Source organism: Panulirus ornatus, chromosome 14, assembly GCF_036320965.1.
Source record: "Panulirus ornatus isolate Po-2019 chromosome 14, ASM3632096v1, whole genome shotgun sequence".
NCBI lineage: Eukaryota > Metazoa > Arthropoda > Malacostraca > Decapoda > Palinuridae > Panulirus > Panulirus ornatus.
The window spans coordinates 48605673-48625650 of NC_092237.1; the positions used below are offsets into that span (position 1 = coordinate 48605673).

General features: G+C 41.4%; 1 protein-coding gene across 2 annotated transcripts in view; it reads left to right on the forward strand.

Moving 5' to 3' along the window:
* Positions 1-19978, forward strand: part of AcCoAS (acetyl coenzyme A synthase) — a 142632-nt gene that overhangs the window by 99237 nt on the left and 23417 nt on the right. For both annotated transcript variants that reach the window (XM_071669833.1, XM_071669834.1), the window contains 2 exons: positions 986-1119; positions 1445-1634. In XM_071669833.1, coding sequence (XP_071525934.1) covers positions 986-1119; positions 1445-1634 — 324 coding nt within the window. The remainder of the gene's footprint in view (positions 1-985; positions 1120-1444; positions 1635-19978) is intronic.

A 19978-nucleotide genomic window follows, 5' to 3' on the forward strand; every position in this document is an offset into this window, starting at 1 on the left:
AAGGATGGTTCTGCTTTTCTGAGTGCAATATTTGCCATTTTCTTACATTCGTTACAGATGAAACAACAAGTTTTTACCATGCCTCATTTTGAATTCTCCCATATTTATATGAAATGTACTGAGTAACAGGGCTAAAGATAGTTTCAGAAGAATTGAAGTTAGATTGCTATTATAAGTAAAATTTGCTAACTACTCCTGCAGGTGATACAGATATTTACCTATATGTAATTGCCTACTTTTATTGTACATTGAGGGAGTTTTACACTTATGGGGCCCAAATTCTTGGACATTATCTATCATACAACTTCTTATATTGCTGTATGCTATCATGCTATTTACACTACCTATGTCTTCAGTCATTTTATATAGTCATCCAACACTCTTACCTTGCATCTTATTTAAAAGGTTTCTTGCTCAATTTCATATTATGTTGTCTGGTTGTTCATCTCTTGGAGAACTCTTCACTGTTTATGTCATCAATTTGTTTTGAAAACACAAAGGTTGTAATCAAGTTGCACCTCGCTTTTTTCTTCCAAGGTGGGCAAATTTAAAGCCTCTAGCCTTTCCCAGTAACTTAGTTCTCTTAATTCTGGTGTCATATTTTTTGCTATCCTCTGGACCTACTCTATTAGCTCTTTTTGCTTCTTAGGTGTTGTAACCAAATTTAAGAAGCATATTCTAGATTTATGCTTATGTATGATGTGAACAGCTTGCTGAATGATTTCATATCTATGATCTTGACTGCATTTCTAATGATTTGTGTGTTATATGGTATCATAACCCACTTTCTAATGTTCTTTTGGCTACTTTATCTTACATTATATTTCTAGTTTGGCACAGAATATGTACTGTAACAGAATTCATGTTCATCTATGAGTAAGTTAAACCATTTGAATAAAAACTAGATGCTTATATCAGCAGTGCTGAATTTTTCACTTGGTTATTTGTCTCACAGTTTGTCTCACAGATATCTTTTCTTTGGTAGTTTGAGGGTGTCCCCACTTATCCACACATTGGTCGCTTTTGGGAGATTATCAAGAAATACAAAGTAAGCAAATTCTACACAGCTCCCACTGCAATTAGAGCACTTATGAAGTTTGGAGATGAGCCAGTGAAAAAGTAAGTCCCATATAATGTTATATGTTTTTAAGGTTTTGACTAAATGTTTATGTACATAGCAATCACATTTACCTCCTCTACTTATTTTATTTACTCTGAATTTTTTTTCTGTCTGTCTCTCCTGTAAGACAGCAGAATTGATAAGCAGAATTTCTCATAAAGATTTTATTGTGATAGATGGTGTAGAAATGTGTAGTTACTAAAGATTTCAAGAACAGTGTTGCATTCACCCCATTACTTTAAATGTGACTTAGCTTGTTGAATACAGATTATGTTCATGATTGAAAAATCCCTTATTTATGAGCATTTTTTGCATTATACATAGGTATGACATCTCGAGTCTGTCAGTCTTGGGTAGTGTTGGGGAGCCCATTAATCCTGAGGCGTGGATGTGGTATTACCAAATAGTAGGTGATAGCAATGTGTCCATTGCTGATACATTCTGGCAGACAGAGACTGGGGGTCATGTGATCACTCCGCTGCCTGGTGCTACACCAACTAAACCAGGCTCAGCGGTAAGTAATTATTTTTGCTTCAGAGGGATAGACGAAAATTCACCTCTTTAACCCAATAGGAGTGTGCTTGTTTGCTGTTGAACATTGTAAACAAAGTGTCAAGTTTTTGAGCAGTGTTTGCATGCCTGACACTGTCTAATGGATTGTGGGCCATATGGTGTATTCATATTAGAAATTAATCTTAATGTTTTATATGCATACAGAGTTCCCTGAGGGTTAGTGAGGGTATACCACACTAAATTTACAATATTGGTACAAAAGGGGTTGATATAATCAGCATCACTTGCAACTGTCCTTGAATTCCCAACTGAGCAGAGTTAGTACCCAACAAAGATTGAGAAATGGAGTTCAGTAGCTGAGAACCTGAGTATTTTGTTGAAAGATTCTGTGAAATTTACAATGGAGTAGGGACATGGGTACTTGTAGCATCAATTGTTGAGGGAAAGTTAAGAAGAGGGAGGAATGGTTTAGTAAAAGATGTCAAAGAGCAAAGGAGCTTCGAGATGTGTTGTGGAAAGTATATAGGTGTCACTCTCATCAGACAGCATTTGTAAACTATCTGAAATGAAGGAAGGAATATAGCAGGATGAACAAAGAAATCTTGAAAATAATTGTGGTTAAGTCGAGAGAACATCCAAAATTCGTGAGTGAACTAGCAGTTTAAGAGCAGCTAGTCAGCCATAGGGATTCATAGGGAAGAGTTACAAAGGTTGATGTAAAGATATGTGAAGAGCTAAATCAAAAGATCAAAAGTTTTTTTTACCATGGAAAACACTAAAGCCCTTACACCAATGTGATGGACTGGGGAGGAGGTCTTAGAAAGCAGTGAGATGTCTAGAAAAGACTAAGAGGGTCTTCATCCATTCCATACAAGACTCACATTATTGATGAAATTTCACCACATGCCAAAGATGTGTTTAAATACACTTGACAGACCTCTTGTAATACTCTTCAAGATGTCAATGGAGAAAAGGCATAATGCCAGGGTAGTGAAAAATGGCAGACTTCACACCTATCTATAAGAAAGGAGGCTGCAAAGAGGCGTTGAACTAAAGACTGGTCTCCTTGATGAGTGTGGATAGGAGAGTATTGGAAAAGATAATCATGTGAGATTGGAAAAGATAATCTGAAAGCAAATGAATTACTTCCTGCAGAGAAGAAATCAGCTTAGTGACAAATAACATGGTTTCAAGGAAAGGAAATTATTTGTAATGAGCCTCTTAGATTACTACAAAAGAATGACCTCAGCATTGGACTAGAAAGGTCTGGATGGATTGTTTATAACTGGACTGTCAGAAAGCATTCGACATTGTACTGCATGGGAACTTGAATAAGAAGCTGGATTACCAGAAGATTATCTCATTGGAATGGAACAAAGGATATGTGTCGGAGTAGTGTTCTCAAAATGGGTTGGGTTCTCCAGCTGAGCTCTGCAGGGTTCTATTCTGGGACCATCAATCTTCTTGACTAATGTGAATCACTTGCCAGAAGGTATGGACTCCTATCTGAATATGTTTGTAAATGATACAAAGGTTTTGAGGTAAGTGAAAAGCATGGAAAATTGAATCGAAGTTTCAAGGGGACCTTGAAAAACTCCAAAGTTGGTCTTGTACATGTTTGATGAAGTTCAATTGGAGTGGAGCAAATGTAAAGTAACAAGGATGGATCATTGTGAAAGAAGGCCATGTTATGGTAATTAAGTAGCTGGAAGGGAACATTATTCCTAGTCTGTCACCAGAGTTCCATCATAAAGAATAGTTAAGGAGACAAACTGCCTCCTTGCAAATTTTAGGATTGGATTCAAGTTCATGGGTAAGGAAGTATTCAGCAAAATGTTCACACATTGTACACAAGGCCAAAACTGAAATATTCTTTCCATGTTTTGTCACTTTACTTTAAAAAGCATAAAGGGCAAATAGAGAAGGTCCAGATGAGAACAAAAAAGATACTACAGGTACATCACCTATTTTCTGGTACTCTTGGTTCCAAAGCCTTACCAGATTAAGCATTTTGCCGGACCAACTATGGTCACGTAATAATAGACGGGTACATTCCATCACTCCGACACTGTCGAAACCATTCCATCATCACTCGATCGTGCTCATTACTCTTACCATCTTTCATAGTTTTTCTAATCATCGTTTGCTTTTTGGAATAGCTGTTTGCATAGAATTTCAGTATTTTCTCCCTTTGCTTCTTTATATCATAAACAGTTGATGAACCAATACTGTAGATGTCACACAGCTTATGCACCGAAACACCATGGTCCATTTTTTCAACAGTTCTACTTTGTCTTGGATCGATATGGACTGTTGTTTACGTTTGACACCTCGACTGACACTCTTAAATGACTTAGAAGCCAAAGCTAGGATTAGATTTAAGCAAAATAAGCTAAGAATCTCACAGAATTGTGGTATCACCACCAACAAGTGCCGTGTAAAGGATGTAAATAAGTGCACCCTACACACACCACCATTTGTGGCTGCCCAGTAAACTAGTCTGGTGGCTGCGGTGATTTCAAGTTCCCTCACACAATTTGTCAGGACTAAAGGAGGTGCTGAACCATTAGTTGCCAGAAATTCGATGGTGTACCTGTACCAGAATTTAGAGAGTTGAGTTATAGGAATAGGCTAGCAGCCATGAATTACCAAACATAAAAGAGAGGAGAGTGAGGAGTGACCTGATTACGTTTCAGGATTTTAAACAGATTGATGATGTAGACAGTGAAGAGTTCTTAAAGAGATGTTGGAATATAACAACCAGAAGACAAGATATAAATCAGAGCAGGAAACTTGTTAAAAAGAATCTGAAGAATTAACCATGAAATGTATTAGCATATTTGGCTTGTGTGGTCACTTTAGAGGGTTACCCCAACCTTCATCAGATAAGGAATTTAATGAAGAGAAATTTAAATGTATTAGCTGTAGGACAGCTAATGCTATTACAGTGCCTACAGGAAAAGGAATAGAGAGCAAAGCAAATGTCAGATTTGGGAGTAATTATATATTTATCAATGAAAAATTTTCATTCAAGGAACATATTGTAAAGATAGTGCTTTCAAGCCAGATGATGAGTAGAAGGATATTGAGAACATTTGTATTTTTAAGAAGTAAACTCAGATACTTCTGTACTGTATGGTTACCAGTAAAATAGACTGAGTTAGACACTATAGAAAACAGAAATATTTCACAAGTAAGATAAATGGAATAAAGCACATGAATTATCATGAAAAGCTGAAAGAAGTGGAGCTTGAATGTCGAAGGGAGAGCGCTATGATAACATTTTCCTGGAAACAAATAGAGGGAGTAAAAGTCAGTGTGCTGAATCTGAAAGCAACCTAACAGGGACTGTACAGATTCTGAAGGTCAAGAGTAATCATGGGAAATGTACTAGAAATGCATAAGATAGTGATACATGGGTGCCAGCCTGATTAGCCTAGAAGAGATAACTATGCCAGAGGAATAGCTTCTGAAAAGAATAGCAACATCAAGCAGTACAGTTGAGGAGACATGGCGAGACAGTCACAAGAAACATCAATTGTCAGCATATATACAAGTCAGGTGATGAGTGCAACATGCTATCCCTGTCACTATGGGAATGTTTCATTGTAGGTACTCAAAGGTAGATAGGTAGGGACTTATCACAACCACACCATCCTTAACCACCATCCCCTCCCTCACTGCCATTATTCCCTCTTTCCCTGTCTACAGCACCCTCTCACACCACCACCCCTCCCTCACTCCTTTGCCACCATACCCTCCCACACAACCACCACTCCTTCCCTCCATGGCTACCATACCATGAATGACCAATAGCATTGCTTATGGTTTCAAGCATTTCTCCTGCCTTTTTTCTTCTCTATACCTTTCATGTTGCCACCACATCTTCCCATTTAACAATAAGATACAAGTATTTTCTCAAAAATATTGCACTCCAGCAAGTAGCAGTTTCTATAATGCCAAGGAAATGTATGAATCATTGGCAACTTTGTAGGGTTTGTTGTCGTGCATCTGGCAACTTCCTCAATGTGTCTACAACTGTGAATGGGGTTTGCTTAGTTGTACGTCTGGCACCTTCCTCACAATGTGCACAGAGGGACATAAAGACAAATAGACAGGGTTTTATAGTGTAGAAGAGTGGTGGATGATATGGATAAACTGAATAAGGATTTGGTAAATGTGTACAGCATACAGAAATTTAAAAAGTTATGTGATAGGAGAGAAGTTTCAAGAGATGTACCCCCATAAGTGTAAAACTCCCTTCCCAGGTATATATGCCAGGATGGGGTACACTGTAAGGAGGCCACAGTCTAGTTCTTTACATAGCAGGAAATAAGCGACGTGAGTCTGTATGTAAAGCTAGATCTAAGGGGAAGCATTATTGTAAACCTGTTGCCAGAGCTCCATATTGCGATGGTTGTTAGGGAGGCAAACTTTCTGCTGGCAATTATTAGAATAGTATTTAAATATGTGGATGAAGGAATGTTAGGTAAACTATTTTCTATGTATATTGTATGTTAGACCAAACTTGGAGTATGCTTAGTTAAGGTTTTCATAGGTTCTGTGAATTTTTAGATTGTTTGTTGTTTGCTTTTGTGTTCATCATAAATCCTTAAATCAGAAACAATAGGGCAGTCTAGCAAATATGAGAATGACTGGGAGTGCATGGTAGGCTTGGCAGATGACATTAATTACAACACATGGTGAGTGTATGAGGAGGAAATTCTGTATAGGATAACGATGAATTCAAGTTTATTGCTAGACAGTTATGTACTGCAATTTGTAGTATGGTAGAAATAGTTGATACACTTTATTGTGTGGATTCCTGAAATAGATGTATTGATTTTCCCAAAATAATCAACTTTCCAAAGACCTCATGGTCCCAAACATCTTAGATTTATGATATTCAAGTGTGTATACAGAATATGTGTGCACAGTCTATAAGGGTTAAGGGAGAAAGAATTCTACCTCCATATTCCCTGCCTGTTGGAGAAGGCCTCTAAAGGGGTTGGGAGTGGGACCCCCTTTTCATGTATTTCAACTTCTTAAAGAGGGAACAGAAGGAGCCAGACAGGGAGTGCTTATCCTTCTCGAAGGCTCAGGTTGGGATGTTTAAATGTGTATGGATGTAACCAAGGTGAGAAGAGAGGATAGATAGGTAGCATGTTTAAGGAAAGGCTAAAGGGGAAGAATGGTTTGGAAATGTTGTCGGAGTAAAGTCAAGGATTGGTGAGAGGACAAGAGCTGAGGAAGGAGTAGCTCTACTCCTGTAGCAGGAATTGTGGGAGTGTGTGATAGAGTGAAAAGAAGTAAATTCTAGATTGATGTGGATAGAATTAAAAGTGGATGGCAAGAGATGGGTGATTAATAGTGCTTATGCACCTGGCCATGAAAAGATCATGAGAGCATGTGTTTTAGGAGCAGCTGAGTATGTCAGCAGTTTTGATGTAAGTGACCGGGTATTAGTGATGGGTCACTTAAATGCTAAGTTAAGTGGTTTCAGTGCATTACACATGACAGCTGGGGAATGAGCATGAGCAGTTGCCTGTCTTCATCTTTTTCCTGGTGCTGCCTTGCTGACGCAGGGTGTGGCGATACTGTTTCGTATGGGGTGGTGTGGTGCCATGAATGGATGAAGGCAAGCAAGTATGAATTTGTACATGTGTATATATGTATGTGTATGGGGACAGGGGAAAAAGAATGACTTCCCTCGTATTCCCTGTGTGTCGTAGAAGGTGTCTAATAGGGGTGGGAGCGGGGGGACTGAATATCCTCCCCTTCAGTTTTTACTATTCCAAAAGAAGGTACAGATAAGGAGGCCAAGTGAGGATTTTTCCTCTAAGGCTCAGTCCTCTGTTCTTGACGCTACCTCGCTAACACAGGAAATGGTGAATATGTATGAAAGAAAGAAGATATATATATATATATATATATATATATATATATATATATTTTCTTTCTTTCTTTTCTTTCAAACTATTTGCCATTTCCCGCTTTAGCGAGGCAGCATTAAGAACAGAGAACTGGGCCTTTGAGGGAATATCTTCACCTGGCCCCCTTCTCTGTTCCTTCTTTTGGAAAATTGAAAAAAAATCATGAGAGGGGAGGATTTCTAGCCCCCTGCTCCCTCCCCTTTTAGTCGCCTTCTACGACACGTAGGGAATACGTGGGAAGTATTCTTTCTCCCCTATCCCCAGGGATATATATATTTTTTTTTTTTTCTCCAAAGGAAGGAACAGAGAAGGGGGCTGGATGAGGATGTTTCCTCAGAGGCCCAGTCCTCTGTTCTTAACGCTACCTCGCTGACGCGGGAAATGGCGAATAGTATGAAAGAAAGATATATATCGCTACCTCGCAAACGCGGGAGACAGCGACAAAGCAAAATGAAAAAATGTAAAAATATATATATATATATATATATATAAGGATGTAAGGCATGTGTACGTGTAGGAAGAGAGGAAAGTGATTGGTTCTCAGTGAATGTAGGTTTGCGGCAGGGGTGTGTGATGTCTCCATGGTTGTTTAATTTGTTTATGGATGGGGTTGTTAGGGAGGTAAATGCAAGAGTTTTGGAAAGAGGGGCAAGTATGAAGTCTGTTGGGGATGAGAGAGCTTGGGAAGTGAGTCAGTTGTTGTTCGCTGATGATACAGCGCTGGTGGCTGATTCATGTGAGAAACTGCAGAAGCTGGTGACTGAGTTTGGTAAAGTGTGTGAAAGAAGAAAGTTAAGAGTAAATGTGAATAAGAGCAAGGTTATTAGGTACAGTAGGGTTGAGGGTCAAGTCAATTGGGAGGTGAGTTTGAATGGAGAAAAACTGGAGGAAGTGAAGTGTTTTAGATATCTGGGAGTGGATCTGGCAGTGGATGGAACCATGGAAGCGGAAGTGCATCATAGGGTGGGGGAGGGGGCGAAAATTCTGGGGGCCTTGAAGAATGTGTGGAAGTCGAGAACATTATCTCGGAAAGCAAAAATGGGTATGTTTGAAGGAATAGTGGTTCCAACAATGTTGTATGGTTGCGAGGCATGGGCTATGGATAGAGTTGTGCGCAGGAGGATGGATGTGCTGGAAATGAGATGTTTGAGGACAATGTGTGGTGTGAGGTGGTTTGATCGAGTGAGTAACATAAGGGTAAGAGAGATGTGTGGAAATAAAAAGAGCGTGGTTGAGAGAGCAGAAGAGGGTGTTTTGAAGTGGCTTGGGCACATGGAGAGAATGAGTGAGGAAAGATTGACCAAGAGGATATATGTGTCGGAGGTGGAGGGAACGAGGAGAAGAGGGAGACCAAATTGGAGGTGGAAAGATGGAGTGAAAAAGATTTTGTGTGATCGGGGCCTGAACATGCAGGAGGGTGAAAGGAGGGCAAGGAATAGAGTGAATTGGAGCGATGTGGTATACCGGGGTTGACGTGCTGTCAGTGGATTGAATCAAGGCATGTGAAGCGTCTGGGGTAAACCATGGAAAGCTGTGTAGGTATGTATATTTGCGTGTGTGGACGTATTGTATATACATGTGTATGGGGGGGGTTGGGCCATTTCTTTCGTCTGTTTCCTTGCGCTACCTCGCAAACGCGGGAGACAGCGACAAAGTATAATAAGAAAATAATAAGTATATATATATGTATATATATATATATATATATATATATATATATATATATATATATATATATATATATATATATATATATTTTTAAAGGGGAAGTAAATGTTTATAGTTGTGTTACTGGAGTGATAGTTTTCATACATGGTGCTTTGACAAGAAAATAGTGAAATTGGAAAAAATGTAGCTTAGACATTGAAGCTTATTGATACAGTGGTTAAATTGATGAGAACTACTATTGACGTTTGTGTAAATAAATTAAACATTTCCTTTTTCCATAGCCAGAGGTTGAACCATTATGTGACATTCATTTTTTCATTTCATTTCAAGCTAGAAGTTTCAGTTTTCTAAATTGTTTCTTACATTTTTCACATGTATATATATGTATGTGTGTGTGTGTGTATGTGTGCGTGTGTGTGTGTATGTGTGTGTATGTGTATATATATATATATGTATATTATCCCTAGGGATAGGGGTGAAAGAATACTTCCCATGCATTCCTCGCGTATCGTAGAAAGCGACTAGAGGGGACGGGAGCGGGGGGCCAGAAATCCTCCCCTCCTTGTATTTTTTTTAACTTTCTAAAATGGGAAACAGAAGAAGGAGTCACGCGGGGAGTGCTCATCCTCCTCGAAGGCTCAGATTGGGGTGCCTAAATGTGTGCGCATGTAACCAAGATGTGAAAAAAGGAGAGATAGGTAGTATGTTTGAGGAAAGGAACCTGGATGTTTTGGCTCTGAGTGAAACGAAGCTCAAGGGTAAAGGGGAAGAGTGGTTTGGGAATGTCTTGGGAGTAAAGTCAGGGGTTAGTGAGAGGACAAGAGCAAGGGAAGGAGTAGCAGTACTCCTGAAACAGGAGTTGTGGAAGTATGTGATAGAATGTAAGAAAGTAAATTCTCGATTAATATGGGTAAAACTGAAAGTTGATGGAGAGAGATGGGTGATTATTGGTGCATATGCACCTGGGCATGAGAAGAAAGATCATGAGAGGCAAGTGTTTTGGGAGCAGCTGAATGAGTGTGTTAGTGGTTTTGATGCACGAGACCGGGTTATAGTGTTGGGTGATTTGAATGCAAAGGTGAGTAATGTGGCAGTTGAGGGAATAATTGGTATACATGGGGTGTTCAGTGTTGTAAATGGAAATGGTGAAGAGCTTGTAGATTTATGTGCTGAAAAAGGACTGATGATTGGGAATACCTGGTTTAAAAAGCGAGATATACATAAGTATACTTATGTAAGTAGGAGAGATGGCCAGAGAGCGTTATTGGATTACGTGTTAATTGACAGGCGCGCGAAAGAGAGACTTTTGGATGTTAATGTGCTGTGAGGTGCAACTGGAGGGATGTCTGATCATTATCTTGTGGAGGCTAAGGTGAAGATTTGTATGGGTTTCCAGAAAAGAAGAGTGAATGTTGGGGTGAAGAGGGTGGTGAGAGTAAGTGAGCTTGGGAAGGAGACTTGTGTGAGGAAGTACCAGGAGAGACTGAGTACAGAATGGAAAAAGGTGAGAACAATGGAAGTAAGGGGAGTGGGGGAGGAATGGGATGTATTTAGGGAATCAGTGATGGATTGCGCAAAAGATTCTTGTGGCATGAGAAGAGTGGGAGGTGGGTTGATTAGAAAGGGTAGTGAGTGGTGGGATGAAGAAGTAAGAGTATTAGTGAAAGAGAAGAGAGAGGCATTTGGACGATTTTTGCAGGGAAAAAATGAAATTGAGTGGGAGACGTATAAAAGAAAGAGACGGGAGGTCAAGAGAAAGGTGCAAGAGGTGAAAAAAAGGGCAAATGAGAGTTGGGGTGAGAGAGTATCATTAAATTTTAGGGAGAATAAAAAGATGTTCTGGAAGGAGGTAAATAAAGTGCGTAAGACAAGGGAGCAAATGGGAACTTCAGTGAAGGGCGCAAATGGGGAGGTGATAACAAGTAGTGGTGATGTGAGAAGGAGATGGAGTGAGTATTTTGAAGGTTTGTTGAATGTGTTTGATGATAGAGTGGCTGATATAGGGTGTTTTGGTCGAGGTGGTGTGCAAAGTGCGAGGGTTAGGGAAAATGATTTGGTAAACAGAGAAGAGGTAGTAAAAGCTTTGCGGAAGATGAAAGCCGGCAAGGCAGCAGGTTTGGGTGGTATTGCAGTGGAATTTATTAAAAAAGGGGGTGACTGTATTGTTGACTGGTTGGTAAGGTTATTTAATGTATGTATGACTCATGGTGAGGTGCCTGAGGATTGGCGGAATGTGTGCATAGTGCCATTGTACAAAGGCAAAGGGGATAAGAGTGAGTGCTCAAATTACAGAGGTATAAGTTTGTTGAGTATTCCTGGCAAATTATATGGGAGGGTATTGATTGAGAGGGTGAAGGCATGTACAGAGCATCAGATTGGGGAAGAGCAATGTGGTTTCAGAAGTGGTAGAGGATGTGTGGATCAGGTGTTTGCTTTGAAGAATGTATGAGAAATACTTAGAAAAGCAAATGGATTTGTATGTAGCATTTATGGATCTGGAGAAGGCATATGATAGAGTTGATAGAGATGCTCTGTGGAAGGTATTAAGAATATATGGTGTGGGAGGCAAGTTGTTAGAAGCAGTGAAGAGTTTTTATCGAGGATGTAAGGCATGTGTACGTGTAGGAAGAGAGGAAAGTGATTGGTTCTCAGTGAATGTAGGTTTGCGGCAGGGGTGTGTGATGTCTCCATGGTTGTTTAATTTGTTTATGGATGGGGTTGTTAGGGAGGTGAATGCAAGAGTTTTGGAAAGAGGGGCAAGTATGAAGTCTGTTGGGGATGAGAGAGCTTGGGAAGTGAGTCAGTTGTTGTTCGCTGATGATACAGCGCTGGTGGCTGATTCATGTGAGAAACTGCAGAAGCTGGTGACTGAGTTTGGAAAAGTGTGTGAAAGAAGAAAGTTAAGAGTAAATGTGAATAAGAGCAAGGTTATTAGGTACAGTAGGGTTGAGGGTCAAGTCAATTGGGAGGTGAGTTTGAATGGAGAAAAACTGGAGGAAGTGAAGTGTTTTAGATATCTGGGAGTGGATCTGGCAGCGGATGGAACCATGAAAGCGGAAGTGGATCATAGGGTGGGGGAGGGGGCGAAAATCCTGGGAGCCTTGAAGAATGTGTGGAAGTCGAGAACATTATCTCGGAAAGCAAAAATGGGTATGTTTGAAGGAATAGTGGTTCCAACAATGTTGTATGGTTGCGAGGCGTGGACTATGGATAGAGTTGTGCGCAGGAGGATGGATGTGCTGGAAATGAGATGTTTGAGGACAATGTGTGGTGTGAGGTGGTTTGACCGAGTAAGTAACGTAAGGGTAAGAGAGATGTGTGGAAATAAAAAGAGCGTGGTTGAGAGAGCAGAAGAGGGTGTTTTGAAATGGTTTGGTCACATGGAGAGAATGAGTGAGGAAAGATTGACCAAGAGGATATATGTGTCGAAGGTGGAGGGAACGAGGAGAAGAGGGAGACCAAATTGGAGGTGGAAAGATGGAGTGAAAAAGATTTTGTGTGATCGGGGCCTGAACATGCAGGAGGGTGAAAAGAGGGCAAGGAATAGAGTGAATTGGAGCGATGTGGTGTACTGGGGTTGACGTGCTGTCAGTGGATTGAATCAAGGCATGTGAAGCGTCTGGGGTAAACCATGGAAAGCTGTGTAGGTATGAATATTTGCGTGTGTGGACGTATGTATATACATGTGTATGGAGGTGGGTTGGGCCATTTCTTTCGTCTGTTTCCTTGCGCTACCTCGCAAACGCGGGAGACAGCGACAAAGCAAAAAAAAAAAATATATATATATATATATATATATATATATATATATTTTTTTTTTCATACTATTCGCCATTTCCCGCGATAGCGAGGTAGCGTTAAGAACAGAGGACTGGGCCTTTGAGGGAATATCCTCACCTGGCCCTCTTCTCTGTTCCTTCTTTTGGAAAATTAAAAAAAAAAAAAAAAAAAAACGAGAGGGGAGGATTTCCAGCCCCCCGCTCCCTTCCCTTTTAGTCGCCTTCTACGACACGCAGGGAATACGTGGGAAGTATTCTTTCTCCCCTATCCCCAGGGAAATATATATATATATATATATATATATATATATATATATATATATATATATATATTCCTTCAAACATACCCATTTTTGCTTTCCAAGATAATGTTCTCGACTTCCACACATTCTTCAAGGCTCCCAGAATTTTCGCCCCCTCCCCCACCCTATGATCCACTTCCGCTTCCATGGTTCCATCCGCTGCCAGATCCACTCCCAGATATCTAAAACACTTCACTTCCTCCAGTTCTTCTCCATTCAAACTCACCTCCCAATTGACTTGACCCTCAACCCTACTGTACCTAATAACCTTGCTCTTATTCACATTTACTCTTAACTTTCTTCTTTCACACACTTTACCAAACTCAGTCACCAGCCTTTCACCCTCCTGTGTGTTCAGGCCCAGATCACTCAAAATCTTTTTCACTCCATCTTTCCACCTCCAATTTGGTCTCCCACTTCTCCTCGTTCCCTCCACCTCTGACACATATATCCTCTTTGTCAATCTTTCCTCACTCATTCTCTCCATGTGACCAAACCATTTCAAAACACCCTCTTCTGCTCTCTCAACCACACTCTTTTTATTACTGTACATCTCTCTTACCCTATTATTACTCACTCGATCAAACCACCTCATACCACATATTGTCCTCGAACATCTCATTTCCAGCACATCCACCCTCCTCCACACAACTCTATCTATAGCCCACGCCTCGCAACCATATATGTATATATGTATATATATATTTTTTTTTTTGCTTTGTCGCTGTCTCTCGTGTTTGCGAGGTAGCGCAAGGAAACAGACAAAAGAAATGGCCCAACCCACCCCCATACACATGTATATACATACATCCACACATGCAAATATACATACCTACACAGCTTTCCATGGTTTACCCCAGACGCTTCACATGCCCTGATTCAATCCACTGACAGCACGTCAACCCCGGTATACCACATCGCTCCAATTCACTCTATTCCTTGCCCTCCTTTCACCCTCCTGCATGTTCAGGCCCCGATCACACAAAATCTTTTTCACTCCATCTTTCCACCTCCAATTTGGTCTCCCTCTTCTCCTCGTTCCCTCCACCTCCGACACATATATCCTCTTGGTCAATCTTTCCTCACTCATTCTCTCCATGTGCCCAAACCACTTCAAAACACCCTCTTCTGCTCTCTCAACCACGCTCTTTTTATTTCCGCACATCTCTCTTACCCTTACGTTACTTACTCGATCAAACCACCTCACACCACACATTGTCCTCAAACATCTCATTTCCAGCACATCCATCCTCCTGCGCACAACTCTATCCATAGCCCACGCCTCGCAACCATACAACATTGTTGGAACCACTATTCCTTCAAACATACCCATTTTTGCTTTCCGAGATAATGTTCTCGACTTCCAAACATTCTTCAAGGCTCCCAGGATTTTCGCCCCCTCCCCCACCCTATGATCCACTTCCGCTTCCATGGTTCCATCCGCTGCCAGATCCACTCCCAGATATCTAAAACACTTTACTTCCTCCAGTTTTTCTGCATTCAAACTTACCTCCCAATTGACTTGACCCTCAACCCTACTGTACCTAATAACCTTGCTCTTATTCACATTTACTCTTAACTTTCTTCTTTCACACACTTTACCAAACTCAGTCACGAGCTTCTGCAGTTTCTCACATGAATCAGCCACCAGCGCTGTATCATCAGTGAACAACAACTGACTCACTTCCCAAGCTCTCTCATCCCCAACAGACTTCATATATATATATATATATATTTTTTTTTTTTTTTTTTTTTTTTTTTATACTTTGTCGCTGTCTCCCGCGTTTGCGAGGTAGCGCAAGGAAACAGACGAAAGAAATGGCCCAACCCCCCCCCCCATACACATGTACATACACACGTCCACACACGCAAATATACATACCTACACAGCTTTCCATGGTTTACCCGAGACGCTTCACATGCCTTGATTCAATCCACTGACAGCACGTCAACCCCTGTATACCACATGACTCCAATTCACTCTATTCCTTGCCCTCCTTTCACCCTCCTGCATGTTCAGGCCCCGATCACACAAAATCTTTTTCACTCCATCTTTCCACCTCCAATTTGGTCTCCCTCTTCTCCTCGTTCCCTCCACCTCCGACACATATATCCTCTGGTCAATCTCTCCTCACTCATTCTCTCCATGTGCCCAAACCATTTCAAAACACCCTCTTCTGCTCTCTCAACCACGCTCTTTTTATTTCCACACATCTCTCTTACCCTTACGTTACTTACTCGATCAAACCACCTCACACCACACATTGTCCTCAAACATCTCATTTCCAGCACATCCATCCTCCTGCGCACATCTCTATCCATAGCCCACGCCTCGCAACCATACAACATTGTTGGAACCACTATTCCTCAAACATACCCATTTTTGCTTTCCGAGATAATGTTCTCGACTTCCACACATTTTTCAAGGCTCCCAAATTTTCGCCCCCTCCCCCACCCTATGATCCACTTCCGCTTCCATGGTTCCATCCGCTGACAGATCCACTCCCAGATATCTAAAACACTTCACTTCCTCCAGTTTTTCTCCATTCAAACTCACCTCCCAATTGACTTGACCCTCACCCCTACTGTACCTAATAACCTTGCTCTTATTCACATTTACTCTCAACTTTCTTCTTCACACACTTTACCAAACTCAGTCACCAGCTTCTGCAGTTTCTCACATGAATCAGCCACCAGCGCTGTATCATCAGCGAACAACAACTGACTCACTTCCCAAGCTCTCTCATCCCCAACAGACTTCATACTTGCCCCTCTTTCCAGGACTCTTGCATTCACCTCCCTTACAACCCCATCCATAAACAAATTAAACAACCATGGAGACATCACACACCCCTGCCGCAAACCTACATTCACTGAGAACCAATCACTTTCCTCTCTTCCTACACGTACACATGCCTTACATCCTCGATAAAAACTTTTCACTGCTTCTAACAACTTGCCTCCCACACCATATATTCTTAATACCTTCCAAAAAGATATATAAAAAAAGATATATATATATATATATATATATATATATATATAATACACATGTACATAATTCATACTGTCTGCCTTTATTTGTTCCCATCGCCACCTCGCCACACATGGAATAACAATCCACCACCCCCATCCCCCCTCAAGTGTTGCGAGGTAGCGCTAGAAAAGACACCAAAGCCCCATTCGTTCACACTCATCTCTAGCTGTCATGTAATAATGCACCGAAACCACAGCTCCCTTCCACGTCCAGGCCCCACACAACTTTCCATGGTTTACCCAGACGCTTCACATGCCTGATTCAATCCATTGACAGCACCGTAGACCCCGGATATAAACCACATTGTTCCAATCTACTCTAATTCCTTGCCCTCCTTTCACCCTCCTGCAATGTTCAGGGGCCCCGATCACTCAAAATCTTTTTTCACTCCATCTTTCCACCTCCAATTGGTCTCCCACTTCTCCTCGTTCCCTCCACCTCTGACACATATATCCTCTTGGTCAATCTTTCCTCACTCATTCTCTCCATGTGACCAAACCACTTCAAAACACCCTCTTCTGCTCTCTCAACCACGCTCTTTTTATTTCCGCACATCTCTCTTACCCTTACGTTACTTACTCGATCAAACCACCTCACACCACACATTGTCCTCAAACATCTCATTTCCAGCACATCCATCCTCCTGCGCACAACTCTATCCATAGCCCACGCCTCGCAACCATACAACATTGTTGGAACCACTATTCCTTCAAACATACCCATTTTTGCTTTCCGAGATAATGTTCTCGACTTCCAAACATTCTTCAAGGCTCCCAGGATTTTCGCCCCCTCCCCCACCCTATGATCCACTTCCGCTTCCATGGTTCCATCCGCTGCCAGATCCACTCCCAGATATCTAAAACACTTTACTTCCTCCAGTTTTTCTGCATTCAAACTTACCTCCCAATTGACTTGACCCTCAACCCTACTGCACCTAATAACCTTGCTCTTATTCACATTTACTCTTAACTTTCTTCTTTCACACACTTTACCAAACTCAGTCACGAGCTTCTGCAGTTTCTCACATGAATCAGCCACCAGCGCTGTATCATCAGTGAACAACAACTGACTCACTTCCCAAGCTCTCTCATCCCCAACAGACTTCATATATATATATATATATATATATATATATATATATATATATATATATATATATATCTTTTTTTTATTTTTATTTTGCTTTGTTGCTGTCTCCCACGTTAGCGAGGTAGCGCAAGGAAACAGACGAAAGAATGGCGCAACCCGCCCAAATACACATGTATATACATACATGTCCACACACGCAAATATACATACCTATACATCTCAATGTACACATATATATACACACACACACAGACATATACATATATACACATGTACATAATTCATACTGTCTGCCTTTATTTGTTCCCATCGCCACCTCGCCACACATGGAATAACAACCCCCTCCCCCCTCATGTGTGCGAGGTAGCGCTAGGAAAAGACACCAAAGGCCCCATTCGTTCACACTCAGTCTCTAGCTGTCATGTAATAATGCACCGAAACCACAGCTCCCTTTCCACGTCCAGGCCCCACACAACTTTCCATGGTTTACCCCAGACGCTTCACATGCCCTGATTCAATCCATTGACAGCACGTCGACCCCGGTATACCACATTGTTCCAATTCACTCTATTCCTTGCACGCCTTTCACCCTCCTGCATGTTCAGGCCCCGATCACTCAAAATCTTTTTTCACTCCATCTTTCCACCTCCAATCTGGTCTCCCACTTCTCCTCGTTCCCTCCACCTCTGACACATATATCCTCTTGGTCAATCTTTCCTCACTCATTCTCTCCATGTGACCAAACCACTTCAAAACACCCTCTTCTGCTCTCTCAACCACACTCTTTTTATTTCCACACATCTCTCTTACCCTTACATTACTTACTCGATCAAACCACCTCACACCACATATTGTCCTCAAACATCTCATTTCCAGCACATCCACTCTCCTGCGCACAACTCTATCCATAGCCCACGCCTCGCAACCATACAACATTGTTGGAACCACTAGTACTTCAAACATACCCATTCTAGCTTTCCGAGATAATGTTCTCGACTTCCAAACATTCTTCAAGGCTCCCAGAATTTTCGCCCCCTCCCCCAACCTATGATTCACTTCCACTTCCATGGTTCCATCCGCTGCCAGATCCACTCCCAGATATCTAAAACACTTTACTTCCTCCAGTTTTTCTCCATTCAAACTTACCTCCCAATTGACTTGACCCTCAACCCTACTGTACCTAATAACCTTGCTCTTATTCACATTTACTCTTAACTTTCTTCTTTCACACACTTTACCAAACTCAGTCACGAGCTTCTGCAGTTTCTTACATGAATCAGCCACCAGCGCTGTATCATCAGCAAACAACAACTGACTCACTTCCCAAGTTCTCTCATCTACAACAGACTGCATACTTGCCCCTCTTTCCAAAACTCTTGCATTCACCTCCCTAACAACCCCATCCATAAACAAATTAAACAACCATGGAGACATCACACACCCCTGCCCCAAACCTACATTCACTGAAAACCAGTCACTTTCCTCTCTTCCTACACGTACACATGCCTTACATCCTTGATAAAAACTTTTTACTGCTTCTAACAACTTGCCTCCCACACCATATATTCTTAAAACCTTCCACAGAGCATCTCTATCAACTCTATCATATGCCTTCTCCAGATCCATAATTGCTACATACACATCCATTTGTTTTTCTAAGTATTTCTCACATACATTCTTCAAAGCAAACACCTGATCCACACATCCTCTACCACTTCTGAAACCACACTGCTCTTCCCCAATCTGATGCTCTGTACGTGCCTTCACCCTCTCAATCAATACCCTCCCATATAATTTCCCAGGAATACTCCACAAACTTATACCTTTGTAATTTGAGCACTCACTCTTATCCCCTTTGCCTTTGTACAATGGCACTATGCAAGCATTCCGGCAATCCTCAGGCACCTCACCATGAATCATTTTTTTTTTTTTTTTTGTTTTTCAAACTATTCGCCATTTCCCGCATTAGCGAGGTAGCGCCAGGAATAGAGGACCGGGCCCCTTTTGGAATATCCTCACCTGGCCCCCTCTGTTCCTTCTTTTGGAAAATTAAAAAAAAAAAAACGAGAGGGGAGGATTTCCAGCCCCCCGCTCCCTCCCCTTTTAGTCGCCTTCTACGACACGCAGGGAATACGTGGGAAGTATTCTTAATCCCCTATCCCCAGGGAGACTGAATCATACATACATTAAATAACCTTGCCAACCAGTCAACAATACAGTCACCCCTTTTTTTAATAAATTCCACTGCAATACCATCCAAACCTGCTGCCTTGCCGGCTTTCATCTTCCGTAAAGCTTTTACTACCTCTTCTCTATTTACCAAATCATTTTCCCTAACCCTCTCACTTTGCACACCACCTCGACCAAAACACCCTATATCTGCCACTCTATCATCAAACACATTCAACAAACCCTCAAAATACTCACTCCATCTCCTTCTCACATCACCACTACTTGTTATCACCTCCCCATTAGCGCCCTTCACTGAAGTTCCCATTTGCTCCCTTGTCTTACGCACTTTATTTACCTCCTTCCAA